Source organism: Rhyacophila brunnea, unplaced genomic scaffold (assembly GCF_057557595.1).
Source record: "Rhyacophila brunnea isolate RB1 unplaced genomic scaffold, BYU_Rbru_1.0 scaffold_8, whole genome shotgun sequence".
NCBI lineage: Eukaryota > Metazoa > Arthropoda > Insecta > Trichoptera > Rhyacophilidae > Rhyacophila > Rhyacophila brunnea.
In genome coordinates this window covers 3,223,452-3,248,257 of record NW_028233350.1, presented here as the reverse complement: position 1 = coordinate 3,248,257, position 24,806 = coordinate 3,223,452, and the positions used below count along the sequence as shown (strand labels likewise).

At 35.2% G+C, this 24,806-nt stretch overlaps 1 protein-coding gene across 1 annotated transcript in view; it reads right to left on the bottom strand.

Annotated features, from left to right (window-relative positions):
• Positions 1–7,428: 7,428 nt before the first annotated feature.
• The window catches only part of LOC147063829 (protein O-mannosyl-transferase Tmtc3-like), a 665,469-nt gene continuing 648,091 nt past the window's right edge, over positions 7,429–24,806 (bottom strand). The window contains exons 5-11 of the mRNA XM_085958986.1: positions 21,261–21,376; positions 15,063–15,244; positions 14,118–14,373; positions 12,312–13,064; positions 10,893–11,079; positions 10,058–10,338; positions 7,429–8,451 (exon numbers count right to left, since the gene is read on the bottom strand). Coding sequence (XP_085815112.1) covers positions 7,987–8,451; positions 10,058–10,338; positions 10,893–11,079; positions 12,312–13,064; positions 14,118–14,373; positions 15,063–15,244; positions 21,261–21,376 — 2,240 coding nt within the window. The 3' untranslated portion in view covers positions 7,429–7,986. The remainder of the gene's footprint in view (positions 8,452–10,057; positions 10,339–10,892; positions 11,080–12,311; positions 13,065–14,117; positions 14,374–15,062; positions 15,245–21,260; positions 21,377–24,806) is intronic.

Here is a 24,806-nt window from a genome sequence, read left to right as displayed (position 1 = left end):
TTGTTATACTCTCACAAGACCCGAAAGACCTCCAAGGTAGAATGCAAGAACTCGCGAATGTCAGTCAAACGGTCGGTGTAAAGATAAATGTCTCAAAGACTAAAGTGATGAGGAACTGTTTTTCGGACCCTGCGATTATCTGTATTTCTGGCACCCAACTCGAGCAAGTCAGCAGCTACGTCTATCTCGGACAGCAGGTGTCCATAGACGGAAGCATGCACGATGAAATTGGTCGAAGAACAAAGCTGGGATGGAGTGCTTTCGGACGTCTGAATAGTATCTTCAAGAGTGACCTACCATTATGTCTTAAGCGTAGGGTGTTCAACCAATGTGTGCTACCCGTGCTCACGTATGGCTGCGAGACGTGGACCCTCAACACGAGAGATGTCCAAAGGCTAAGAGTCACACAGCGAGGCATGGAGAGGTGCATGTTGGGCATCACGCGAAAGGACCGTAAGAGAAACGAATGGGTTAGGAAGCAGACATGAGTACGCAATGTAATAGACGTTGCCAAACAGCTGAAATGGAGATGGGCGGGGCACATTGCTCGCCGAAAGGACGGCCGCTGGACAAATGCCGTCATCCAATGGTACCCAAGGGGTAAGAAACGGCCACAGGGTCGCCCTAAAAGCCGCTGGATTGACGAACTGGTAAAGTTTGGCGGAAATACGTGGCAGCGAACGACACAGGACCGAGAGAGTTGGAGAAAGCTTGGGGAGGCCTTCATCCAGCAGTGGATTGACCCCGGCTGATGATGATGATGATGATAACCAGTACATTTTTTATTTACAAAAAAACCTCAGCATCAAATATGCAAGTAGATTATAATATAGACCAGGGGTGGCCAACCTATTGCATACCATGCGCTAATTTTTTTCACAGACGAGTTCAGATACGCCATACAACACGAGCACCTTAGCTACCTTCTTACATTCACGGTTGGGGTTGGAAAATAGGGATAGGGGTAGGATCTGCTTCGCTTAGGGGAGGAAAAGGAATAACGCAATCACGCAATTAAATTAATTAGTTTATACCAGTTCAAAAAACAAACATTTATTGGAGCACCAATCTACAATAGTCAGAAATGATCTTTTGGACGAGAGGGTGATCGCTGTCGTGGACCCCGCTGATGGTGCTACAGCTACCGGAGAGTCTCTCGTCTGGTGAAGATAACTCTGGACCACAGTTGTTGGATGTGATGAGAGAGAGCTCTGGGCGGGATGGAGCACTGAGAGTTTTTGAGCGTTTGGATTTCGCTAGTCATTCAATGTTTGGTGTTAAATTTGTTACTGAGAGCAGCAGAGAATTCCTCAAATTTGAATCAGTTATTCGCGACTTTGTTTTGCTTTTAATCAATTTCATGGATGAAAACGCGTGTTCACATCTGTATGTCGTCTATGTATGTATACTGTATGTATCCATAGCGACATATATTATATAACTTTTTGCAAATTGTCTTAGCTCTGGGAAATGTTCACAGGATAATGAACGCCAGATATTAATTATGTCATAAGCATTTTGATCTGGAAAAAGGTCATTAAATTTTATTTTTAATAATGAATTTGTTTTTAAATAATTAATCAGTTACATTTGTATGTCACTAGGCATCTGCATTACATTTTGTTCACAAAGTGAAAATTGGTTTATAAATGCGAGCATGCAGTTTTCTTCTTTGCAAAATCATGAAAATGACTTTCAAATAACCCTCTCTCTCTCTGTCATACACACACAAACACTGAACACATCCTACAATTGTTAACTGTCAAAAAAATGTGACGAATTGATGAGTAAGAAGGCTACGTTAAGGTTCCCACCACCACCCGTTATATATGCACAGCCGTGGATATGCATGGCCGCTTTCCATGACGCTTTAAACGTGTCTGAAAGAAGTGATTTTAAGTGCTCATTCCGTCCCAAGACGAAGCCGCACGGGACTGATGCTGCAACCATGCACCGTAGTGCTTAAAGAAGAAAGTTAGGAAAGATTTTTTTTTTGTTTTTTGGACTGGCTCTGCTGTCCGCTGACGTTAAGCGCCCTGTGTACCCGCATACTGAGTGTCACCAATTGAAATGGATGAGTCTACAGAGGAGTCGGGACTATCCCCCTCCCCATACGACGCTGCAAATTTCTCGAATGCCGCAAAGTTGGCCTCGGTTGCCATCAGATCTCCATGACCAATTGGGCCCGTGTGAGGACGGACCCAGGCAAACAGCTCCGCTCGTTCGAGTTCCATAAGCGGGCAATCCCAGAGGATGTGTTCAACATTTTGGTGGTCATGCCCGCAGGTACAACCCGGCCCATCTACTATCAAACCAAACTCGTGGAGTCTGGCGCCGAAGTTGCCATAGCCGGTGAGGAACTGGCTAATCCAGTGCGAAGGTTGGAGTCTTCTAGTTTGGTGCCTACAGAATACGTCTGGAAAAAAACGGTAAGTGTGCCGCCCCTTGGGGGAGGCGGTCCACCTCGCCTGCCATGCCGCAAATGCGGTCTTGTACACAATGTCACATACAGTCTTCCTGTAAGGAACGTCCTCGGATCTCTGCGGTGGTGTCAGATGGACACCGGCGAGTGTTGTGCTGATCCTCTCAAGAGGAGGGTGATCGATCCTCTGACTTGGACATGCAGATCGAGGGGTAGTACCCCCGCGAGTACGGCAAGCGTGTCAGTAGAAGTTGTGCGGTAGGCTTTAAGATGGATTCAGTTATGGCACCTACTTCTAAAGAATAAGTAGGCGCAAAGATGCAATGCGCCACCTGTAATCATCCAATGTGCCATGTTTGGCACATGCGCCACGGTTTGACCATCACTGTGATAGAGCATCTAGCTTTCAATGAGTTGTTTGCAGATTCGAATAATTTGTTTGGTGAAATTCAAATGCTTGTTTGAACCAGAGAAAGGAGCCGATAGGTAATTATTATTAAGTCATTGAAAATGTCCATATAATTACTTGGCAGGCTGTCTCAACTTAGAAGCATAAATGGTATTTTACAGTTTTTTTTTAAATCAACCATTTATACAGTACAAAATAAATCTGGTAAACTGATTGAGGCATAACTATGATGCAGTTTCCGGGCTAATGGTGGGGAGAGGCAGCACGAATAAACGAAAAACACGGAAAATCCGAACTACGGGTTTTTTTTTTTAAAATACTACATATTATTATACATTTCTAAAGCAGACAATTATTGTAACATGTTCAATACCCATTATTTATTAATAAAATCTGTGAATTTGTCTTCTTTCTTATATCGTTGTACAGATAATCAATAAACCGGATAATCCGCACACGAATAATCGGGAGTTTACTGTACTTAAGGGGGGACATGCTCGTCGAAGGTCAAAATTGAGTTTTTATTGTATTTTCAAACCATGATCCTGGACACTCCTTAAACGTTGTAGATAATCTATTTATATAATTTTGAAGCCTTATTATCTTTTAAAGTTATTTTAAACATTTGATGACTGCATAAAGTATTTTTGTTACATAAAATAGTATTCTTTTAAACCTCTCGCTCTAATGTTTTAGAATATAGTCATATTTCGGTACATAACTGTGCAGTGGTGTTAAGATTTTTTACATTTATTAATTTTTAAACGCATTTATAAAACTATTAGCATAATTTATTACGAGATAATTTTTGTAAAATATTCACGATAAAAAATTATATTGATAATCTCTGTGATCCCAAATTTGACAAGAATTAGGCATTTTATTATTCAAAAAATCGGCAAGATTAACACATTTCAAGATGATTCTAAAGATATTTATTATAAGCTATGTCTTTAACCATTCAAGTGTGATAAACATCTTATGAATAATGATTGCTTTATAATAATTATTGACCTAAGAATAAGGTAGTGTTTTTTTGAAATACGCCATTTCTTTTGTCATTCCCCAGTGATTAAGCTACAACATACGGCCGTAGCCATAAATTGACAAACTATAATTGAAGTAAGGAGTAAAATTATATTGACGCGCGTGTTTGAACATGTACCGTTTAAAAAAAAATAAAAAAAAATTCGGTTAGGTACATGTTCAAACACGCGCGTTAACATAATTTTACTCCCTACTTTAATTATAGTTTGTCATTTTATGGCTACGGCCGTATGTTGTAGCTTAACCACTAGGGAATGACAAAAGAAATGGCGTATTTTAAAAAAACACTACCTTATTCTTAGGTCAATAATTATTATAAAGCAATCATTATTCATAAGATTTTTATCACACTTGAATGGTCAAAAACATAGCTTATAAGAAGTATCTTTAGAATCATCTTCAAATGTGTTAATCTTGCCGATTTTTTGAATAATAAAATGCCTAATTCTTGTCAAATTTGGGATCACAGAGATTATCAAAATAATTTTTTATCGTGAATATTTTACAAAAATTATCTCGTAATAAATTATACTAATGGTTTTATAAATGCGTTTAAAAATTAATAAATGTAAAAAATCTTAACACCACTGCACAGTTCTGTACCGAAATATGACTATATTCTAAAACATTAGAGCGAGAGGTTTAAAAGAATACTATTTTATGTAACAAAAATACTTCATGCAGTCATCAAATGTGTAAAATAACTATAAAGGATAATAAGGCTTCAAAATTATATAAATAGATTATCTACAACGTTTAAGGAGTGTCCAGGATCATGGTTTGAAAATACAATAAAAACTCAATTTTGACCTTCGACGAGCATGTCCCCCCTTAACTAAACTTAATGAACACTACTTTGCTTCAGACCATCGCGGTGATTATTTCATTGGTGGTAATCAGGGAGTCTTCTTACTATTATTTCTAGTAGACTAATGTGATTTGCATCGAGGACCTCTGCGTTCACAATAGACAATGTATTAGGTAAACAATCCTATTATGTTTGGATAGTTTCTGCGGTGAAATTTTGCGTTGAACTCTAGAACCACTTTTCCACAGACAGTTATAAACGATTGAGCTGGATTTCAGAAGAGATGCACAGAGAAAATAATTGCCGAGTTTTTAGAATTCTTGATTCTTTAACCATATCATCAAAAATCATTTCGATGTGATGACTGACTATTAACTCATTTAGTGCTGACAACGCGACTGACGCATTTGCATTACCTGGCCATTAGATATAATTAACATGATATTTAAATGTGGTAATTAATAATTAAATAACAGGTCAGCAGTGATTGGGTTAATAGGTATCACTAGTGGTTGAAATGCCATGATTGTATTATTTGATAAAATTAAAAGCATTTTTCTTAATATAGTTTAGTACCTATAGCGTGTATTACGCTCATCTACCTAGACCTTCACTTACTCACTTATTGATTACTGCTATATAGATTTTCTTCCGAAAGTAATTGATAATTCTTCTGATGGTGCTCAAGACTGCTGGAGCTTTTGACACTGTTTGTTAGATTTTATGAGTAACATCAAACCGTTCCATTGTGATGGGAAGGTTTCTGTGTTTTTTATGTTTGTTTGATTGCTATAAAACTCTCATTTGGCTAGGTATACAATTCGTTGTCAATGTCTCTCAATATTGATTTATTTAATGAGTTAAAAGTAGCCATTTAACTTTTGGCTGCCGTAAAATAATGGCAGTAGATAATATCGTCCAGTGGCGAAGGGTGGAGGTAGGCTGTTAAGATCCGCCATAAACAGTGCACATTAAACTTTTTCAGACATACATATTTGTTTTCATTGAAATAAGACTACAATTTACAGAAGGTGTTGGTTAGTTGTTAAAATTCAATTAAACCCTGAGAAACCAAGCCATAATAGATAATAGTCCAAAAATACATGTCTATCTATAAAATATCTAAAAATATGCAATTAAATCATACATAACTTTGAATATTTTATAAATAGAATAATATTTTTTATTTATTATAGTTTGATTAAGTCAGGGCTTGACGAATTAAAAAAAATAACCAACAATATGTGTAATATGTATTTTTAATCCAACGAAAACAAATAACTATGAATGAAAAAGTGTGCACAATTTTGTCGTATTGCCCAAATTAGACCAAAACTATTATGGGTTCGTTTAGGCATGGTTTAATTGATTTTTAAAATCTAACTAACACCATCTGTAAATTGTAGTCTTAGTTCAATAAAAACAAATACATATGACTAAAAAAGTTTAGTGTGCACTATTTATAGCGAATCTTAACAGCCTACCTCCACCCTTCGCCACTGATATCGTCACTGTTCTGGCAGAAGACACTAATTCGAAAAAATGACATATTGAGTTAGTTATACCAAAATGTTCTTTATTTCAAACTTTACCATCTAGAAACCTTAATAAATAAACAGTGTTTATTTTAAAGTCATCCTTTTTACGATTACTTAATAAACTCACATGATAGACCATTTCAAACATTTTAACAACTTCAAAGTCAAATTACTCAAAACTAGTATTCTCCAGTTAGTGTGTTCTGCCAGAACAGAGACGATATTATCTGTCATGCTGTATATAATTTGTGTAAAAAATATGTGAAAACTGATTGTCTTTTTAATTACAATAAAAATAAATCACAGTTAACTTAACGATTATTATTTTTTGTAATCTGAAAAACAGTTTATCCTGAAAAATGGATTTAGGAAGAATTTGGTTAAGTAATGTCAGTATGTGTCCTATTTTAAAATTAGATGATTAGACTGATTAATTAGGTAGTAACGAAATATTTCTTCTGTGGCAGTCATCCAGTTGCTATTAAAATCGTCAGTGTAAGTGCAATAGTACGAATAGACCATTTTTTATGAAAATGTTCAAGAGACCAAAAATCTACTATGCAGATTTAATTTTGCACAATTTGAATATGGTTTATATGCAATATTGCCGATATTATTTTAAGCCATTACAAAACGATAGATAGATTCTGAAATTTTGAAATACCAACAAACCAACGCATTTATTTGATCACAGTATGTACCTATTAATTGCACTTACACTATCGATATGTTGAAAAAATAATTTGTGAAGTTGATTCGAACCTGCATTTTGCTAACCTGACAACTAAATTAAAATCTTCATGACATTGTTTTCACCAAAATAGTGATGATACAAATATATAATGTCCCTTTTTTGTACATAATAATTATGTTGATTTCTTAATAGATTTTAGCATATTTATGTAGAAAAACCTGTCTATTGTGTATTCTATAACGTATTTTCAATAGAGAAACCATAGTCTCAACCTGGCCTGATTTTTCTTTAATGTTTTTCTTTTCGTGCCGTATAAGGCAGCTAAACACCATCCACAGAGGTACGGGAGGATGCTAGAAGACTGGAAAGTGGCAGGAATTCTTAGGGGTGTGGTGTCTAAATGCTCTACTTAAGAAGTGGACATGAAAAACAAGTAAGATTGTCAGAAAAGTGTCAGCTGAAATGTAAAATGTCATAATCATGGTTAATGCTCTTAATAAAACAAACGTTCAATTTGCAGTACACAATATTTATTTAATAAAAAAATAATCGCTTTCACGAGAAGGGTTTTAATAATGGAATGATATCTATAAATTTCGCACCTCAAAACGCCAAACAAAATCAGACATTATAAAATTTATATCTATCTTTATAAAAATCACTTTTCATAAATCTTTTTCGCATTCCCTATTAAGTATATCATGCCTATAACTATATCAAAACGGCACATCCATTGTTCATCGACCCGCTCTCTCTCGTACCAAAATAGTTTTATTTGATTTCGTCTCCGTAAATAGTCACCGACGGCGCCCACGTCGTCGTTTTATTGTAAGTTCATCCCGCCCCTCCGGAAAGAGAGGTGCTATTAATTATTTAATTTATACATTATATCCATCAGCCTATACGTTATATTCATAAGACCGATTTAAGTAACCCGAATTCTATAACATGTCAACTGAGATCAAACTACGAGGAGCCCGTGGGCTCCTCCAATGCGAGGGTTCCAGTAAGCGGTTATAAGAGAGGATCGCTAAGGCGGATGGCGGCGTCCCTCGCCTGCTCCGAGTGCTATGACATGCCCGAAGACGGATCGTCCGCGTCCGACCGCAGAACCTCACGCTGATCGAGCATAAAGCCGTTGAATCTCACGACCTCCTCTTCGATTGGAATATTTTTCGTATACGGATTCGAGTTCAGGGAGGAGTCTTCGGCCGGTTCTATCTTGTCCGGTTCCGGTTCCTCGATGAAGTCTTCGGAGATGACCGGCTTGCCGTTGACGGCGGCGTCTTCCTCTTTCATGTAGGCGTCGATTTGGTACTTGTGGTCTTCGTGAGGAACGGTGGAGTCCTTGGCCAGCCTCTGGAGGACTATCGTGAGGTGACGGCGGATGTAAGCCTCACGAGGCGCCAGACGGGCGGCGCGCCTCAGGCAGCGGGCCGCGGCTCCGAGTCGGCCGCGTTCCACGAGAACTACGCAAAGATTGTGCAAGCCCTGCACGTTATCCGGCTCTAGTTGGAGAATGCGACGATAGCACTGAAAAATCAAATTAATAATTTAGTCATTAAATGTCAAATTAGCCAGTTAGTCCCATTGGGTCATTCCACTTGGTTTCAAGGCTCAACCATATTGTTTTTAAAAGATTTGCAGCCTTATGCAGCGAGTGTGATCATAAAATTGCAGTCGTCTCATTTGACCATAATATGCCCGATGTGTGGTAAATGGTTTATTGAATAATGAGTTTTATTATAACGTATGTTAATAGAAAAGCAAATCCTCAGACAATATGGGCAATGGGACCCTTCAAAATTGCACACGTCAGGCAAATGATAGTGGTCACGTGATTGTGAAGCGGACATATGAGTTGGCTGGCAAATATTTGCTGTCCGTCAACACAGTATCGACATTTCAACACGAAAGACACATACATATTATAATTAATCCAAAAAAATCTTGTTTGGTCATGTATATACAAAAGGAAAATTTTTGCAAATTTGTACATTATATTTATTTAATATTTAACTTTTGAAATTCAATTTAAAATGAAAGTTAGACAGTTTTTATTGTTTCCTGAAAAAAATTGTTTTAGGTACACAAGGTTTACAAGATAGATCAACGAACCTCAACATACCTAGATACTAATTTAAAAAAACAATATATTTAATTTTATGTGGAGTATGAAACAAAATTATGAACCAAAATCATTGGTTTGTTTGAAAATCAAAAAAAATGTATTTATGAAAAAATTACAAACTTAATTATTATTGAGATTATTAAATATTGTAGAGAGGCTCCGGTGTAATCGGATCTGGTAAAGATCTACCATCGTAAGTTGGCAGCCGGTCGAATTTGAAACTAAAATTGTCTATCGAGGATAAATTTGTTACAAATGCCATTTAATTTTACAACATGTATCTCGAATTATGGATTGCATAATATATGTACAGAAATCTACTACTAATAAAAAATTATAAATTACCATTTTTTTGTTAGTTATGGTAATATTCTCAATGTCATACTAGCGCCCTCGCTGAAATGCCAATTTATGATGGTAGATCTATACCTAGTTCAATCGAAAAGCTCACTTGACTTTGATAGGGCATATAGCTAACCGCATTTATCCGTTTTCAGAGTGCGAGCAAGACTACTATAGTGAACTAGGTGAATTAGATCTCTTGATGAAGCCAAGTATGACTCAATTCTAATTGATAACTGAAGGTCAAGCATCGCCTTATATAGTCAAATAGGCGACACCTTCTCTGCCGTCTGCGCACTGTGGCGGGAGCGCCTAATAGTGGGGCGCCCGGACAGCACTGTATGTGACGTCCAATGAGTGAAAGAGAAAGTATTCGACGGCCCCAGCGCTATAATATACTTTATTGTAATTCCAGACTATTTGGTATAAATTTGTCATAACAGAAAAATGAATATTCTCTGCGTATGTTTTATTTTTTGGCTTGTAACGGAAATGCAATACGTATAGAGATCACATCAGAGACAACAGCTTTGGAAAAGTAATCTCAGATTGGAAGTGTGAAGCTATAAATGAATCTGAAATGCGAAACAATTCACAAAATAGAATTTCTTTATTCTGCTTTATTTTCATATACGAGTGTTATTCATTAATTTTAGGTAAGCTTACATTTTCTGCTGCATCAAGATCCTTGATGGAATTGATGTAGATGTCACCTAGCAAGATGAGTCCCTTCACGTGATCAGGATGCTTCCTGACGAGATGGTTGAGAAAGGGGGCGGCTTCCAGTGGCCTGCGCTGATCGGCCAGCAGCAGTGCCAGGTTGAAGAGAGCCGAGCGGAAGTCGCTTTTGAGATGGACGGCGGAGCGGAACCAGCGCTCTGCGCCGACCGCATCTCCCTCGTCCATGCTCAGCATTCCCAGGTTGAAGTGAACTCTTTCATTGGTGCCTGGGAAAAATTTACATGACAGAATATACTATGATGAAATAATATTTATTTATAAAAGTGATTTTCAAGTTTTGTCGTTTCACGGCGATCTTTAATTCGATTATGTTGATAACTCAAGCACTTAGGTGTGACTTTCCATCTCACCCTTAGTGTATAAAAGCTTTTTCATGACGCCCTAAAAACATTCGATTGGTGGGATCCTTTACTAATATCCAAAATGTTTATTTTCCAAAATTTTGATTCCATGCATGATGATTAGAGCAAAATACTGTGTTGAAATTTTGTTATCAAATTAATAAGACAGCCACGTTAATGTATGGATGAAGACTGGAGCATATAGGCCTCCATAATATGATAGAAGTTATACTCAAAGACTATATTACGAGGAATGGATGTTATCAATTCGCGCAACCCGGTGAGTCATTGTTCTGGATCAAATACACAAAAAAAGATAACATGTGAATTTTTCCGACACGGGGTTCGAACTCGCGACCCGCGGCTTCAATACTCCATCACAGATATAAATCTACCTAGGATAAAAAAACAATAGTTACCATCTTTTTCTAAAAGTTTAAGTAGTCTCTCCCTGGCAACCTTCCTCAATTCGACTCGTCCGAGTTCTTGCAGAAGGATGGCGGAGTTTAGCAAGGCTTGTTCGTGATCGGGGTCGAATTCTAATGCCTTGTCCAAATAAGCGAGGGCTTGAGAGGCCTTTCCTTGTTCCAGGAAAACCACGCCCAACTAGAATTCAAAATGAAGACGTTATATCAAAATTGAGAGTATAGAGGACAGAAACGTACATTAATTTACTGGCACATTTATTATAAGTATTTACATAGATTGTTGGAACGCCGAACGTTAAACAGTGTACAATATTCAATTTGAAGATTTTTCAACCATAGTTACCAATTACTGAGAATTTCATAAACCTATTCATCTGTGATTAATGCAATGATGTTGGGTATTAGGAATAAATTAATGTTGTATAAATAGGCTTATATTGTTTGATTACCATCTGCTTTCCTGGAATTAATTACCGATGTTACTAAGGAGATTACTGAAGTTAGTCCAATTTCCACAGGTATTTACATTAATCCCTTTATTCACATGGTTAGCTATTTCATTTTAAAGGAAACATTATCTGAAACACTTATGTATTTTAAAAGTCATTTTTAATACAAACTGTATTTCACTATTTATAATTTAATGCACACACAAAGGTAAATGTCAAGGGGGTTTGTTTTTATTTTAATTTAAAAAACATTATTTCTTTCTATGTCGTTAGGGATGCGCTATAATACTATTTACCAGTGGCGTGTGACCTATATCGCACCGTGAGTGTAAAACCAAGGCATCTGCAAATTGTTCAATTTCGAGATTAAATGCAAAACAATTGCAAAAGTCGTAAACTTGATAATGTAAAAGCGAAGTAACTGAAAGAACATGCAATATAATGTAGATATAAACTAAATATTATGTTTTTTTTAGAAACTCTATTTGTCCTAACAAAACAAAGACTTCAAACCTTAATATATCCAAAATATGTCTTTTGCACTTGCCATGGTTTTACACTCACGGTGCGATATATATGTAAAGGTAAAGCATCCACCAAAAAAACTTAATAAAATCATTTATTTATTGTGGAGTTGTACATTTTTCTTAGTTATGCATCTTCTGAAGATACTGTTATTACGTACATATTTTTGGAATACAATTGCAGAGTTACTCAATCGCAATGCTACACAATATATCATTTCATCAACTGCCTGTCGAAATGCAATTAGTTAGGTACAAAATTCTAAGTATGTCGATAATAAGTGGCAATTAGTAGTTACATGAGATTGTTTTTCAACAGAATCTCCACAAGTAAAAGTCACCGCATGCCACTGCTACTTTTGAATTAGTACACTGAAGCCTACATAGTAAATACATACTTTGTATAAACTAAAATAAAATGTGTAACAAAAACTTACATTGTAATAAATATCAGGGTTGTTGCTGTCATAAAGTAAAGCTCTTTCATAGACTTCCTGAGCTTCCTTAGTGCGATTCAGTTTGATAAGAATGTCACCTCTATTGATATAAGCTTGCGTGTAGTCAGCCCTCATGCTGATGGCTTGCCTATATAACAGATCGGCTTCTTCAAGCCTCGTCATATTACGTGATATCAGATTGGCAAGATTCAAGAATACATTCAGATGATTTGGAGCTATCCTGGCTTGGTATGATTCTCCCGGTTTGGCTTTCGGCAGTAAAGATTTCGCTCGAAGATATGCTTCTTCGGCTTCCTTGAACATTTGCAGATGATTATATGTCCTTCCGACGTTAATATGAGCACCGACATCATCTTGTTGTACGCTGACAGCTTTATGAAAATACTGCAAAGCTTCTGAGTACTTTCCTTCAGCTTCTAACGCGTGACCGACATTGTTGAACAGCTTCGCGTTATGCTGGTTTACTTTTAGCCCGGACATGAAGATGGTGTATTCGGATTCCCAGTCCCAGTTCCTGAGGTAGGTTTTGGTGCCGTGCACGACGAGTAAGACACTGATGCAGATCCACGCGAGCTTCTTGCTCTTCTTTTCGGCCAGGAGTTGGCTACCATATGCCACCAGCATGCAGAATCCCATCGACGGCATGTAAAGGACTCTCTCGGCGATGACGAAACCGACGGGGAAAAAGAGATTTGACGCAGGCAAGAATGGTAGTATCAGCAATGCGAGACCCTGAAAATGAAAAGAATAAATGAGATTATTATATATTATTTTTACAAAATATCGAATCAAGATTATAGTATTTACCAGTTATTATAATGACATTTTTATTCATTCAGTGATTTTATTACATTCATATAATTGATCCATACATGATGATATATATATGATATATACCTATATGATATGATAATATATTAATTTGGAAAGTATTTATAAAAATATATATAGATATTTATACCCTCAATATTTATAGATAAATTTTAAAATTTTAAAAGTAATTTACGAGTAAATACAAAAAAGAGCAATATTTGGTGGAAGATGCCTCAATATGATAAAGAAAAATATAAAAAGAATATAATTTCGTCCATATAAGATATAAAAAGTTCATAATAATTAATTAATACAAATAAAACACAATCTTATGTGGTACTTATTCCAAAGTATTTTATAATCATCAGTGCCAGTTTTGTCAGTTTCAACCGGACATTGTAAACTGATGAAGGTCCAGTTGAAGTGGGGGAAACCGGTCATGATGATTATTAATTATTTATGTTAAATAAGTACTACTTACAAGTTGTATTATATTTAATTTCTTTCCATGAAGAATTGATAGTTAACACTACTTTAAAGAAAACCAAAGATGACACATTAGTACTAATGTTGAACTGAGGTTGGTTATAACTGACTGGGAAGAGAGCTCGAGATATACATAGATTCCTTGAGGACCATTGAATTAAATGGCTAGTTAAGAGTTGTTGTCATGAATATAAATAAAATTATCATTTACAATACAAATTTAATTAGTAAAAAACAAATCTTTAATATTATATTATTTTACAAAATTTCATTCTGGTGGCGACTAAATTGCAATGGGTTTTGCAGTTCTATACCATTCGCATTAACCCTCTAACATTCAGAATTTTTAATTAATGTCTCAAGTTACGTAAGTATCTAAGAAAACCGCCTTCTACCTTCGATGGTACTATACTCTGTACACAGCCTTTCCTTGCACGGAATCTACAGAATGTTTACTATTTGTAAAAGCTGAGACTGAATTCATACCATCAAAATAACGGTGGCATGGTGTCGCGAAGGAGCTCGGCACGCCGTCACGACGAGCGCAAGAAGTGCTGAATGCGCGAGTACAGTGGAGAGGTTCCTGACGTCCAGCCACTTCTCCACCAGAGGGACTGTTCCCATGGTCCAGTCGCAGCAGAGTTCGCTCGGCAAGGCTAGCAGCCAGAGGTTCACGGAGGCCAGGTAGCTGTATGTTAGTTGCCGGGTTGGGGAAGGTGCTACGGATGCTGGATTGTCGAATCTGAAATGAGAAAATTTGAATATTATTGTATATATTTATAAATAAAACATTAGTTCTCCACGTGTCAATTTAATAATATAACAATGTGACCGATGACAAAATTATTAAAATCATTGCATGGTGATTTTGACAAAAATACTTTCACGAAGGTAAATTATTGGAAAAACCATTACGTGGATTTATTTGAGACAAGACTTGTCAAATCCTATTCAGCATTCTACAATTAAATCTAAATGGAAGATTAGTTTCTTAAAATAAAATGACGGACAAAATGAGGAACACCCACAAATTAACAATTTCATTTTACGCTTTCGTGGTGTACGGATCTATCAATTTACGTAATTTGATGCTTTTTATAATAAAAATATGTCAAAAACAATCAGGAGTAATGTTACAATTATTATTAGTAAGCTTTTGGTTTATAGCGAAGAAGAAAAGGAGTCTCATCTAAAAAGAAAGCCGATACTTTATTTAAACACGTGTTGCCGCCATGACAGGTAGGTACGTCACTGAGAAGTCTTCTGTATGCATTATACAGCGACTTCCTGTTATTGACGAGATCTTGCTGTCGGATAGTACATTCTCAAATCGTATATGAATTATGTTTTACATAATATAATTAATTAATTATAGTCCGGTAATATGACGTATCATATAACGATGGAGTAAAAATGTACAACAATACGTACCTGGTGAAGACAGGGAGCTGCGCCCCCATGATGTGAAGCCTCGCCAGGAGAAGGCAAAGAGTCCCAGCTCCAAGAGCGGCGAGGCGCCTTCCTGCTTCGCTGGCACCACTTCCACCGGCACTCGTCTTCCCCCCAGATCCTGCCCATCCACGCAATGCTCCACCCATCTCCGAGAACCGGACCTGGAACGCGAAATCAATTTTACAATCAGACTTCATTTTTTAAATAAAAAAATACAAAACAAAATTCTAATAAATATTTTATATAATGGGAAATGGTTCTAAACCATATTAATTTGTCCAACATAATGGAAACACATTGTAATTTTAGCTAGACGTGGGATCGAACCCGCGCCCACAGACGGACGCTCTACCAACCATGCCAATGTGTGGTTAAGAGAGAACCATATTGCAAGAAATTGTAATACATTAGAGCTCACGACTGAGAATAAAAATAATCCCTGGATTGGTAAAATATGATAAATGAAATTTTCTCCTCCTATTTTTCATTGTTTTTAATATGAAAAAGGATGTTAGCTAATAGATAAACAATTACAAGATAAAAAGAACTTTTTATATACAACGTTTTTAATTTTTCTGTTGAATCATATAAACTTGACATGACTAGCTTAAACCATCATAGAATACTGAAATGTCATATTGACATTTCATTTCGATTTCCATAGTAACGCACGTATATATTAATAATTTAGTTGCTAGGACAATCCGCTTAGCAACCAATAATGGTGTCGTAATAACTTTTCATACAAAACAGAATTACCTGAAAATGAATTCAATTCTACTTAAAGATGGCTAAAAATATTAAAAAATGCATTAGCATCGTGTTCTGATATATTATAAAAGCTTAAAATGTCTAGCTAGTTGAGAAGTCAGCTAAAAATCGATTGCAAGATTTGTACCGGACAAAGAACCACCGGACAAATAAGAATACGAGTTAAGAAAAACGTTGTAATGTAAAATACATTTAGTTAGATGTTGTCATTAAAAGCCGTGAAAATGTCATGACGATTAAAAGATTAAGTTGGTAAACAGTTAATTAGTTATGAAAGTATAATTTCAGTGGCGAATGTTGGAGGTAGGCTGTTAAAATCAGACAAAAACGGTGCAAACTACACTTTGTCAGTCAAACGTTATTTGTTTTCATTGAACTAAAACAACAATGTGTAGATAGTGTTTGTTAGTTTTTAAAATTCAATTAAACCCTGCCGAATCCAAGCCATAGTATATAATAGTCAACAAATATTCGTTTATCTATAAAATATCCAAAATTATGCCATTGGACCGTACTTCATTTATTTTTAGATATTTTATAGATGTAAGAATATTTTATTTATCGATTATGGTTTGGGTAGGCAGGTTTGTAATGAATTTAGAAACTAAACAACACCATATGTAACATGTAATTAAAAACACATAAGTATGACTGAAAAGTGTGCACTATTTTTGTCAGACCGCCCATAGCATACAACACTATTGTGGTTTGGTTTAGGCAGGGTTTAATTGAAGTTTAAAAACTGACCAGCACAATCTGCAAATTGTATTCTTAGTTCAATGAAAACAAATAAGTATGACTGACAATGTTTGGTGTGCATTATTTATGTCAAATCTTCACAGCCCACCTCCACCCTTCGCCACTGGTATATATATTTGATTCTGCAATAAGAAAATATTCCAACGTATATCAAGTTTTAAAATATAGGGGATAATATTTACAAAGTCTTAAATTAATAAAATAACGTCATAAATTATAACCACTGACTATATATATATATATATATATATATAAAAATTGAATGTAATTTTACTATAGCGAAATAAAAACAAAGTTATTATTTAACAGAAACAAGCATTTTTTCTTCAGTTGACAAAAATTGACTATATTATCAAGTGACAGCTAATCCCCAAATCATTGGATATTCAATCCCAAAATTTCGCGAACAACAGATCCCGAGATTGCAAATCCTATTTGTAACATTATTCCAAACTTTCATTTTATTGTAATTGGAGATCTGGTTTACAAATAAAACAACCCCGTTCGTAAGAACTGAAAAATGAGATTTCAAATTAAAATAAGTATGTAATAATGGGACTCTCTGTGATACATTTTAAGAACCGTCCATATGAGACAATTGAAAAAATAATAGTTTTCAAATCGATTATCTTATGGCAGCGATTTCCAAACTGGGAGGCGCGAAAAGTTGAAAAATGTAACCACTGATTTTCAGTTAGCAAGTGCATAGTTCATAAAACGGCATACTACAGTATCTACTTGTCGATGAACACGATGATGAACTTGGATTGACTACTTACTACTGAAAAGGAAAAATTGTTAGAATTATCATACGATACTTCATTGAAACAAAACATTTAGTAGCTAGCACTCTCCTCAATAACACCTACATTTTGATAATCTTTGTGTTAATGAACAAGCACAGCTATCGCATTAAACAAATTATTTTTAAAATCAATATATTATAATATAGTACATAGTAAACCCTTCTTATTATTCTGTAAATTACGTTTTTTTTCTTAATATTTTTTGATTAATATTTTTTTACCATTTAAAAACGTGTCTGTATTTAGCTGCCAGTATAAAAAAATACTTAGTATCAAAACTTGTTCCAAAATACTTACTAGTATTTGGGATATTATATAGCGCGTTTGGTGTCACGCGATCTTGTCACCATTTCTGTCCTTCACTATACCAACTTTACAACTGAAGAGAAAGAGAGAGCAATGACGCCAACGATAGTTGAGTGTATCACGGCTTGACATAAGTCTATTATGGTATCTCGCTCGCGCGCATTTAATGTCAATAGTATTGAAAGTCTACCAACACCAACTAGCGAGTCGCGATGATCTCATCGTATGCGTTCGAACAAGTTTATTGGGCCACACGTACTAAGTATGGGTAGTTTCATGCCGAGACTTGAGTACACAAACTGGTGACAGTATTTCCAACTCACCTTTAGTCTGTGATATTTTACGAAATTAAGGGGGGGAGGTGCCAATATTAGATTTTTTTTAAAGGGTGGCGTAGTAACATAAAGTTTGGAAACCACTGCCTTATGGTTTAAACTTCTAGCTAAGTATAAAGAAAAATCTCTTGATATTCAAGATAATATGTGAAGTTCTCTCACTTTTAAAGTACAATTGTATAGAATGGTTGAAATATAAGAACTTAAGAATATAAGAATTTGGAATATTATTCCATAAGAGTATGTACTGTCACGATATGTTCACAGAGGTAAAACAGTAATGGTAAAATTTCTTTGAACGACGCAGCCGTTCTTTCAGTTTAAACTAGACATAATATGATATTACATGAAATATTCCGCGAGGATAACGCGTGATTTAGAGATGAAACATTTCAGACATTATCATCAGGTGAAAGCCACAAGCGGGCATACCTAAGTGGCGCTTTCGCCTTCGCGTTCCGGGCCTTCAAGGGCAAACATGTATTACCTTTTCTCTCGGCAGAACGAATGGGGAAATTCGCCCAAAACGAGTCGCGTGGGACAAGTTCCCACGCTGAATTTGTGAGCGACGCGGCACTCTGCACATTTTGAATTCAAACCAAAAAACATAACTTCTCTGCGGAGGTGAGAGAGATAAATTTTGAATCGCGATATGGAGGCAAGAAAACACCTGCCCAGATTTAAGACAACCGAATAATCTGATACACGAGAGGAATGACTAATAAAAAAGCTTCGAAATGTATATACGAGTACCAATCTACAACCAGTACAACCTACACATTATTACAGTGGCGAAGGGTGGATGTAGGCTGTTAAGATCCGCCATAAATAGTGCACACTAAACTTTGTTAGTCATACGCATTTATTTATTCCGTATCTCCTCCAAGTGTGGGCGGGGAGTCGAATCCCTAATCTGCTTTTTTATCAACATTATAATATAGAGAGCATTGGATATAACGCATATAACAACGTGACTCCGTGGCGAGTGGTGGAGGTAGGCTGTTAAGATCCGCCATAAATAGTGCAAACTAAACCTTGTCAGTCATACGTATTTATTTTCATTGAACTAAGACTACAATTTACAGATGGTGTTGGTTAGTTTTTAAAATTCAATTAAACCCTGCGAAACCAAACCATTTGAGATAATAGTAAAAAAAAACTCGTCGATCTATAAGATATATAAAATTATCCCATTAAATCATATAAATTTTGAATATTTTATAGGTAGAATAATATTTTATAATTATTTTTTATAGTTTGATTGAGGCAGGGAGGGTTTAATGGATTTAAAAAAAACCAACAACATGACGTGTAATATGTATTTCTAATTCAACTAAAACAAATTATTTTGAATAAAAAAGTGTGCACAATTTTTTCGTGTCGCCCAAAATATACCTAAACTATAATGGTTTGGTTTATGCAGAGATTAATTATTGATGTTTAAAAACTAAGCTACACCATCTGTAAATTGTAGTCTTAGTTCAATAAAAACAAATACGTATGACTAACAAAGTTTAATGTGCACTATTTATGTCGGATCGTAACAGCCTACCTACACCCTACGCCACTGCATTAATATAATTTGAGTGATATGCATTGTAATGTGGACATAAGGACCCACATGGTGACATTTATTTTAACACAACGGAATAAATTATTGTACGAGTACATAAGAAATTACGAGTAAAATCTTTGTAATGTACCTAATACATTTTGTATCGCAACGGACAACGTGACTATAATCACGAGTTATGCAATCTTTTGGTGAGTCTAATGCCGGGTCCAAACTGGCAACATGTCGCGCGACATGTTGCCAGTGTGGACCCGGCATAACGTTGTCATTATTCATTCTGACCATGTCCGATCCTAATAGGATCATATGGGCCTCCACAGTGTGAACGTTTGCATTAACAGATTTTGTTTTTACGAGAAATGGATGTCAGCTACTTGCTTAACCTATTAGGTCCATACTCTGACTCATACTCAAATTGAAAAAAATATTTGTGTACTTACCAGACCCAGGATTCGAACCTGAGACCCACGACACTATAGGCCGACTCTTAAGCCGCGCGGCCATCGTGTCAGATTTATCAAAACCTAACGTCTGAGATAAGCAGGCCGGTTATTACATTTTGCAGTATTAAAGTTCACCGTCAACTGTCGTACCAGAAAGAGATAGCCGTATAGCATTGAGATAACAAAATGAATAGTTGTTAATGGAGCATTTCAGACAGTAATGTTCTTATTTTATTAGATTCAATAACAGCATTAATTTGATATTTGATAGGTACGACTTGATACTTATGAGCATGGCCCACACAAAGGGGGCTGACAGTCCTCTAACCTAGGGGCCCAAGCATAAGAGGAGCCTGGCGTGGCGGGTCGATCAGCTAAGCGAGATTTACATACATCACAAATTTACTCTAATATTAATGCTTTAATAATTGCTAATAATTTTATGTGATACGAATGATATATGTACTTAAATGATAATTTCCGTATAGAATGTTGGAAACACTACTGTAGAGCATAACACTGCCCTTAAGCTTAGATAGCGATAGGTAGTGTGGCCACAAAAGATCCTGACCTGAGAGCCCGCTTCAGGATGTTGGGACCATGCTTATGTGTACTTACTAGACATTTAAAAAAATAATTATACGATAGGTATGATTGTATTTCTAATTTACCTACCTACCTATATTCGTCTGTCTTTCCCTTATATTTCGGTAGTTTTTATTACATATTTTAAAATGTTACATTATATATGAATTTAATCAGAATATTTATGCACGTGTATTTCAGATACAATAGCTGATAGATAACTGTGATATGGCCAATTGCATACGTACAAATTTCCGAACATGGAGCTGACCAAGTACAAGAATTTGTGCGATCAGAATGTGTTGCGCCCCATATAATATTGCCTCGTATGCATTTATTTTTTTGTGTACAGATCGGGGATTACAGACGTCAGACTGTATTGGTAACATGACTCGAGATTATATTATGAGTGTATAGATAGATTATTATATATTATTATTATTAAGTGATTATATTTAGAAATCCTGATTCCTGGCAACTGTGCTCTGGGTAGTGTGTCAGAGAAATCAGACAAAGAAAGTCGATGAGGTGGAGCGATGTATGGTTATATATAATATGACATTGTGTAAAGAATCTGAAAATAAATTATAATACAATACCTTCTGCGCAACGAAGAGTTCGTAAACTGCACAGACTCCGGTGACTGTTATCCCCTGTTCTTTGCAAAGCATTGCAGCTGCGACGCACACCATAGTTAGCCCTAACTGCCTCCATCCTGAAACAATAAAAGAAAATATATTTAATAAACAGAAAAAAATACTTATTTAACACTATAATCATTATGAATTAGTATATTTAGGTCCAGACAGCTGTCCATGAATACGATATAACAACGTGGTTTTGAAACCAGTGTGAAACCTGGAGCCTGATCCTGAGCCAGAAACAAGATAAGGCTATCCAAGTATTCGAAGATGAAAATCTCTGAAGAATATTCTATACTCAACCGGTCAAAGAAAAGCATAGTAATATGTGGCCATATCTGTACCAACGCTGACCACTTCCGGCAATATAAGCACAATATACTTATTTAGTACATTTAGACCGCGAAGACTCAATCGAGGAAGTAGCGACTCAGTACCGAAGGGTGGAGGTAGGCTTTTCAGATCCGCCATAAATAGTGCACATTAAACTTTGTTAGTCATACGTATTTGTTTTTATTGCATTACTACTACAATTTACAGATGGTATTGGTTAGTTTATAAAAATCAATTAAACCCTGCCTAAACCAAACCATAATGGTTTTGGTATATTTTAGGCGATACAACAAAATTTTGCACACTTTTTCATTCATACTTATTTGTATTCGTTGGTTCATTTTTTTTTAAAATTCAATTAGCCTTGCCTAAGCCAAGCTATATTATTATATTCATAAAATATCCAAAGATATGTATGATTGAATTGCATAATTTTAGATATTTTATGAATTTATAAGTATTTTTTGACTATTATCTATTATGGCTTGGTTTCGCAGGATTTCATTGAATTTTAAAAACTAACCAATACCGTTTGTAAATTGTAGTCTAATTTCAATAGAAACTAATGCGTATAACTGACATGAATGTGCACTATTCATGGCGGGTCTTAACAGACAACCTCCACCCTTCGCCAATGAGTCACGTTGTTATATGCGACGGATATATTGCTCTCTGTAATATATAATGTTGATAAGGAAGCAGAATAGGGATTCGACTTCCGACCCACACTTGGAGGAGATGGGTGGACAATGTCAAGAGGGATGAGAATATGACCGATCGGAGACAAAGCATCGAATAGAGAATCCTGGAGAAAAGTCGGTCATGGACCTGGATGATCAAAAGAAAATTTTACAGTATTTGGTTATAAAGGAACGGCATATTATTTATTACACAATGCTTGATTGTCAAAATAGAGGCATTGAATGTACCAATAAAGGACATATTAAACAAAAATACACGTTGGTAAATACTAGGATTTAATAGGCATACACAAGTTATGTATAAAAATAGAATTTATGACAGAATTGTATTTTTATTTCCCGCAAACAAATGATTTGATAAAATCTACATAATACTAGTTCTTTGAAACAATAACACAGGAGGTATATAGTTAGGACAACAGTTTAGTGATACATTATTGTCAAAATAAACATACACATTACATAGGTGTTGTATAATATTATATTCGAATACTTTTCCGGAAAATTCAAAAAAAAATTGTTGATTTGTAAGTACGTAGATATAAAATGGAATTTTCTTTTAAATCTACTAACGACGTAAAAAATATAATATGTACCTACTTATATGTCATAACTAGGCTTATGATTTTTTGGTGCTAAAAAATAAATGATAGGTACCTAAAATATGTAGATATAATTGGAAAATATGTTATTAAAATTTCATAATTATGTGCTAAAAATTTTAGTGAGTATCTATTACAGTAAATCATATATATTTCAACAGTTTAATTTATTATTTACTCACAAACAGAAAACGCATTATTACAATAAATTATAAAATAATGCTTCAAATTTTCGAAAGTGAATCATTGACGATTTGATCCTAGCAAATTTTTATACATGGAAAATTTCTTTTCACTTCTACAGATGCTATTATTGCGTACCCATGTAAATGAAATTATTTCTGAAGTAGAAAAAATTGAAACATCTGAGGCATCTGATGGATTTTCCAAAACAGCTTTAATATCCTGCAGCGATCGAAGTCCAGTGTTTTTATTTAAAACACTATTTAATGTTGTACTTATTTTTATTCCAATTGGTCCAGGTACATTTTCTTATTTTAGCAGCAGTATTATTTAAAATATTAATTTGCTCCACTAGTGACTGTGTAGATGATTCTAACATTTCAATTGTGTTTACTAGTGATATTGTGCTATTTAATTTTTTGTTTATGTGAAAATATGTGCTTAAACCTAAAATATGTAATTATCCATAAATATTTAAAAATAGGTGCTAACAAATAGGGCTTAAATGTTTGAAAATTGTCTGAAACAGATAGATATTTTTGATATTTTGTTGTGGGGCCACTCTAAAAAAAAATATTGAATACCTAAGAATCCTAGGCCTAGTTATAACAAACCAAAAGTATTTTTTTTAAATTAGGAACGTCATGGAAAATGCTTATGGGAAAGTGAATCTATTGAGAATAACCTCTTTTAAACAAGTTAAAAAATACTTGTAAGAATATAATTGTTGTGTAGTAACAATGGAATAGTGAACTGAACGCCTGCCTCAAAATCCTTGCCAGAGTCCTTGTTCTGTGAAATTTACATGTTATTTTTTATGTTTAGATCTACAATGTGGATTAAATAGTTTAAACTTTAAGCTAATGACTCCCAAGGATTTCTAGTCAAAAGTGTGTTTAGTTAAACTTCACGCTGTACAGATCCATGTGGTTCGTGTTGGAGCTAAACGTACAATTTACTCATTCATTGTTATAATATATTCATTTAGAATTAGGTACGATTGTAATTATTTAAAAATATTAAAAATGGTCAGTTCACACTTTTATAAACAATATTAATTATAAAGAAAATATAAAAATTAGACACGTTTTTACAGTGCTTTATTTTGTTGTATAAATAAGTGTTACTAATATCCAGAACGCTTAGAAAAGCAAAAGAAACTGGAACTGAGCATAATTAAATCATATAATTATATGGTGATTATCTTTAATTAATAAATTATATAGATGACTTCATTAATGTACCTATCTGCATGTCAGAATTTCTGAATAATATTATGTAATTTTTTTATAAAATTATTTGTCTCTTACCCCCGTTTCAGAATGGGACACCGGTGTCGCGCTCATATATAATATGTAGGCGTTTGTATTCTAATAAAGGGGCCTTTGTATTATGTTTATGAACGCCCAGAGCTAATGAGTCAACGCATAATTTCGCGATATAAATTAGAACATAAAACTGGCTGCGGTCATAAAAACATGTGTATCGGCGGCTTGAGAATGTAGCGGCCGACGGAAAAGTGTACCGGACACGCTTTGACTCATTAGCTCGGGGCGTTCATAACCATAATACAAAGGCCCTTTTATTCGAATACAAAGGCCTTCTTATTATATACGAGCGCGACACCGGTGTCCCGTGTGAAACGGGCCTTAATCATCTTGTATGGAGATAATTTGTAAAAATCA